Here is a 5,960-nt window from a genome sequence, read left to right on the forward strand (position 1 = left end):
GTGGTGATTTACTATTTACAATTTACATTAACAGTAGGAATACACCGTTATTGTTGGTTGATCGGGTTTTGACCATAAAACTCCCTTTGATGGTAAAAATTAGAGATCAAAAAAGAAAAAAAGTGAGAGTAAAGGAATGTAGAGAATTAGAATTTTAACAGAGTCTATTCTCCAAAAAGAGAACCAGGTTTACATTTTATAAAGTTTCTTTATTGCTCTTAAAGAAGCTCTTGGAGATAAATGTCTCACATGTCCCTATTCAGGTCATCACCCTCTCTAAATGGGAGATTACCATTCTGTTATGCATAATATTCACGAGGCCAATTTGGTACTCTATGTGACAAAAGTTCCTTTTTATGTCAATCTCACGAAATCTCTATTATAATTTTTTATGACGTTATGACGTGTATTTATACATGAACAAGTCTTATACAACTTGCATATATACTTCGGTCGATACTCTTCTAAGTATGTCAAGCTCATCTGTTTTCCTACACATTAAGGGAGGCTTGACCAAATTTAGGCCAACCTTACTCCCTGAGAGGCTTAGTCCAATATAGTAGCTTTGAATTCATCCAGTTCTTAATCCGGGGCTTATCGATGTTCTAAATATGAGATTTTACATGGCTCGATCCAAATTCGTGGAGATGTTCAACAAAAACGTGCGTAGGGTCTGGTACATGGTCAAACCTTACACATTTATTTTGATCCTCTTCACAAGTTATAATACAGTATGAAATAAATATTTAACCAAAAAGGTTAACTTATAGTTAGCTTTGCACATTTTTATTTTATCCAATAGAATGTGATTGATTCCCCCTAATTATGAGGTTATATGGACTATTTATTGTGGTAATCAATGGGCTTTTAGTCTCTCTCTCTCTCTCTCTCTCTCTCTCTCTCTCTCGAAAAAGAAAAAAAAAAAAAAAAAAAAAAAAAAAAAAAAAAAAAAAAAAAAAAACTCTTAGGATCGGGACAAAGGCAGGGAAGGCTAAAAGGGGCCATGACCTCTTAAGTTTTTCAAAATTTTACTATTTCCCCTACATAATTTATGAAGATGTTTGTTATGTATATAAAATGACTTCCTAAATTTTTGTCATAGATATCAACTATTTTATATGTGATATAATTGTATCAATTCTATCGGTTTGATTTGTAAAATATTTTTTCTATTATAAAACGTACCATCAATGCCAATATTGGTTGTTTGGAGCAATGAAAGAAATAACTTATTAGTCCTCTATAAGTAGATTTTTTTTAAGTATATAATTATGTCAACTATTAAAATGCCTAATCTAATAAATTTTACAATAAGATTTTATTTATATAGCTTACAAGTATATAAAATAAATGAGTAAAGCATTAGAAAAATATTATATAAATAATTTATTTATTATTATTTTTTGGCAATTTTTCATAATACTTATGTAAGAAATTATTATTTTTCAATTTATTTTCACCATATTTACTTTAACCCTTCTTATACAAACTTATCAATTATTTTTAGGGAACAGTTTGCCTTCAGTTGGAGACCGGACTGGACGGTGCTGTTGAACCCATAAGGACCCACCACGGATCCCGTTTTGATAATCCGAACCGTTGAGTGTGTAGAACTCGTCGATTACTATATCCTTGTCAAAAATCACGTTGATTGGATATCGATAGCTATGTGATCAAATTAGTTTTTTGTCAACCATTAATTTGTTCACTGTCTATTTTTTTTTTATATATAAAACTAATTTGATCACATAGCTATCGATATCCGATCAACGTGATTTTTTATAGAGACATAGTACTCAACGAGTTCTACACATTGAACGGTTTGAATTATCAAAACAGGACCCTTGGTGAGCCTTCGCAATTCTAACAATACCGTTCAATCCGATCTCGAACTCGAGGCAGGCTGCTTCTTATTTTTATATTAGTGTTTTGCCAAACAAACCCACAACTCTACTGTATCTGTTCCACATCAAAATTTGATAATATGATTTCACATGAGTGAAAGATCATCACAATCTTTTTGACTCATTTTCATGCAATCTTGTTATTCCTTTAAGTATTTTAATTTATTATAAATAATAAAAAAATGCAAAGAGAGTGGTGGGTTGTTTTTTTTATTTTTAGGATAAATTACAAATACATTCCTTAAGATTTGATTAAAATAAAAATCGTCCCTTGTGGTTCTAGAAATTACATTCTACCCTCTGAGGTTTCTAATTTCATAGCAAATCGTCTTTTTTATTAATAAATCATCAAGTCAATTAACAGTTTTTAATGATATTATAAATATGTTTTAATTAATAATTTATGTAATTTTATTATTGTATAGAAGAGTAATTATGATTTTTTTTTTAACTAATTCGGTTAAATAAAAAATTTTAACAAGAGGGTATTTATAATTTTTTCAAATTATAAGAGACAATATATACTTTAAGCAAACTTTAAAAAGTGTATTTGTAATTTACCCTTTTTGTTAATAATACAACTGCTCTTTGCACCCAAAAAAGTACTAATAACAAATAAAATAAGAGAGGTCATGTTAAGAAAATAAAACAGTCCCGCTACATAGCCCGAATTTACTGGGGCTTGACTGTCCCAAATTTCAAAATGACGTCATTTGATTTTTTTTTTTCCTTTTCTTCTTTCTCCCGATCTCTTCTTCCTACCCCCTCTCTGCTCTGCTCTTCAAAAAAAATGAAAATGAAAATCTAAATCTAAATCAACAAAAACAAAAAGCTAATTGGCACCAACCAATGATGTTTTCCGTTACCAATTGAAATCAAAATCAAAGAGACAAACCCACAACAAACCCAAAAAATATCAGTTACCAACAGAAATGACGATTCGTAAATTCAAACCCACAGCAAACTCAACAACTCAAAATCTCACATGAAAATCAAAACTCAACAGACAAACTAAAAAAAAAAAGAAAAAAAAATCAAAAATCAAACCCACAGCAACAGGCAAACCCACATGAAAATCAAAATCTAAATCTAAATAAAAAAACTCAAAAAAATCTCACAAATCACCAAATCTACACAAATCAAAAAAATCAAAACCAAAATAAAATAAAATAAAATAAAAAGGAGAAGAGAGAAGAACAAAGAAAGAAGGAGAGGATGAAGAAGCCGTCGTCGCCATCATCGTTGCTCTCCGTCGCCCATCGCTATCACCATTGCTCTGTGTGTATACACAGATCTGTGTATACATACACACAGCCCGTCATTGCCATCACACTATCACACCGTTGCTCTCCTACCTTTTCTATCTTCTTCTCTCTTCTCTCTCTCTCTTCTCCATTCTCCTTTTTTCCTCCTCTCTTTTCTCATCTCCCTGTTTAAAGAGAGGGAAAAAAAAAAATTCAAAACGACGTCATTTTGAATTTCGGGCCAATCGAGCCTTGACCTTTTCGAGCTCTCAAGCTTTATTGAAAATAAAATAGGAGACGAATTAGAGAGAAGATTCTTTGTGGAATAATGGGATCATAATGATGGGACGTCTCGGACCAAAAGCCGTACCACGAAGTAAAACATTACAGAAATGTTTGGGACTTTTTTTGGGGGTTCCATGGCTTTCAATTTGATTTTGGCCCTTGATGTATGTGTGAGATCCACTTATATATGTGTGAGCCCATATTATAAATGATTAGAATGAGAGTGGAGATTGTGAGAATCATATATGTGTGAGAGTCTCAATCATTGTTGAAAACATTAACACAACCCCAAAAACAAATATGGGGATCAATGAATGGTCACTGCACTAGCTTTTATTTATTTATTGGGCATGGACACAATATTCATATATTAATAAATAATAATAACCAATTATCTTCACATGTTTTTTCCTGTGTCCACCTCTTGTTACAACTATTAAAATTATTATTATTATTATATATATATATATAATTTATCACACACGTACGTTGGTATCTCGTGATCAAATAATAACTTTCGCAAATGACATCGTATGACTTGAAAATATATGAACAATGAGTTTACTGTTGGGTGTGTGCCAGAAAATTCCTTTCATACCAAAGTTACTACTATAGGATCAATAACGGGAAAAATCTCTCTAAGAGTTAGAATTGCATTACTTGTTTTTCTATGAGCTTTTGTATATTTCGACATAATAGAGTCATAGTAGAATTCTAATTCATTTTAACAACTTCTCACTAGATTTTTTTTTGTTTTTTTGGTCACACTTCCCACTAAGAGTCTACTTTTTAAAGTTGGTGTCTATGCTTAAACACTATATGAAGCATATCCACTTTTGAGTCAGCAAACGGACCGAGCAAAGCATATGCCCGGTTGTTCTCCATAAGTAGCCACTTAGTCATTCCTAACCCATTTCAGTCCAAAGGCCACAAGTTAAGACTAAGGCTTCAAACCGTACAACCTATCATCAGCTCAATTCAAGGACTAGCATATAAAGCCATTCTTTAAAACAAGTCTAAAAGTTCTAACAACTTCGACGTGCGAACGCTTCCCATTGCTTGAATATATGCCGTGTTCACCTCCCATCGATTTCCTTAGGCTGAGGAAGCCCTGCATGGTATTAGAAATGTAAATTGTAGAACCCGAATCAATCCACCAATCATGTTAATGAGTATTAACAAAATTAGATTCATAGCACATAAGAGGTATGAGATTACCTTTCTTTTTGAGCCATTTCTTATCCTTGGGGCAGTCTTTCTTCATATGACTCTTTTTCTTGTAAAAGAAGCATGCATCCTTATTGTCATGATTTTTGAATGGTACTTTACCAAGCTTCTTCCATTTTTGATCACCTTTACCCCTTTTCCATTGCCCTTCTTTATGTGTTGCTAAATAACCACTTTCCATTTTTTCATGCTTCAATCTCTCCTCCTCTTAAACACACATGGTCAAAAGTTCATTGCTAGACCATTTTTCTTTCTGTGTGTTGTAAGAAATTTGGAATGCTCCATATTCCACAGGAAGAGAATTGAGTATGAAATTGACATTGAATGACTCAAAAATCTCAATCCCTAAAGACTTAAGATGAGCTGCATTGTCCCTCATTTCGATAATGTGCTCACGCACACTCTTAGAATTGTTATGTTTAATTCCTGATAATTTGTTCATTAGGGTGCTTGCCAATGCTTTGTTAGAACTAACAAATTGCTCTTCAATGGTCCTCATGTAGTTCTTGATCTTATCAGATGGTAGGATTGAGCCCCTAATGCTTTGGTTGATATGTGACTTTATGAGCATTAGGCTTAAGCGATTAGATCGCTTCCACTTATCATAAGAACTCTTTTCTGCAGTGGAACTCTTGACCGTGGGTTCAGGAGGTTCATCCACATAGAGTGCCAGATCAAGGTACATGCACCCTAATGTTAGAAGGATTTTGTCCTTCCAGTCTGAAAAATTATCACCGTTCAAGAATGGAATACGAGAAGACTCATTAGACAGTACAAAGGTAGAAATCACTGCAATTACCAAGAACATCATTAATGCTTTGAAACAATATCTATAGTCTAAATCAACCAATGTCAAATTTAGTAACAAATCTAAACCTTATTGTGGGTAGAGGTCACTAAACTTTATTAGATTTGATATTACTTTATAATAAGATTAATGGATTCCGAAATATTCAAGGAAAAAGAAAACTCATACCTGTGGATATAGAGTGTTCAATCCCTTTAATACCCAATCCATTATCTTATTCCAATTAAATTTCATAAATAACTACTTTCCTATGAGACCGAGAAATAACTTATGAAACATAATTGCAATATAAAAATGCCAAATTAATTTTTAACTTTATGTGATCAAAATACTGAGGATCACTACATCTTTATGTCTTAAGATGCTGTGAGCTACTCTTAAAACAGAATAAATTTTTTAAATATGACAAAATTTATTAATGTGAGCAAATTCTTTATGGTCACAACAAGTACATAACCTTTTAATGTACATAATGTATAACACATGTAATCA

General features: G+C 32.2%; 1 protein-coding gene across 1 annotated transcript; it reads right to left on the reverse strand.

Annotated features, from left to right (window-relative positions):
• Positions 1 to 4,868: 4,868 nt before the first annotated feature.
• Positions 4,869 to 5,471, reverse strand: LOC114258900 (uncharacterized). The gene has a single exon (XM_028198907.2). It carries the CDS (start codon positions 5,469 to 5,471, stop codon positions 4,869 to 4,871), a length of 603 nt encoding a protein of 200 aa, XP_028054708.2.
• Between the last annotated feature and the right edge of the window lie 489 nt (positions 5,472 to 5,960).

The sequence above is a fragment of the Camellia sinensis genome, chromosome 10 (assembly GCF_055761805.1).
Source record: "Camellia sinensis isolate YWXY chromosome 10, ASM5576180v1, whole genome shotgun sequence".
NCBI lineage: Eukaryota > Viridiplantae > Streptophyta > Magnoliopsida > Ericales > Theaceae > Camellia > Camellia sinensis.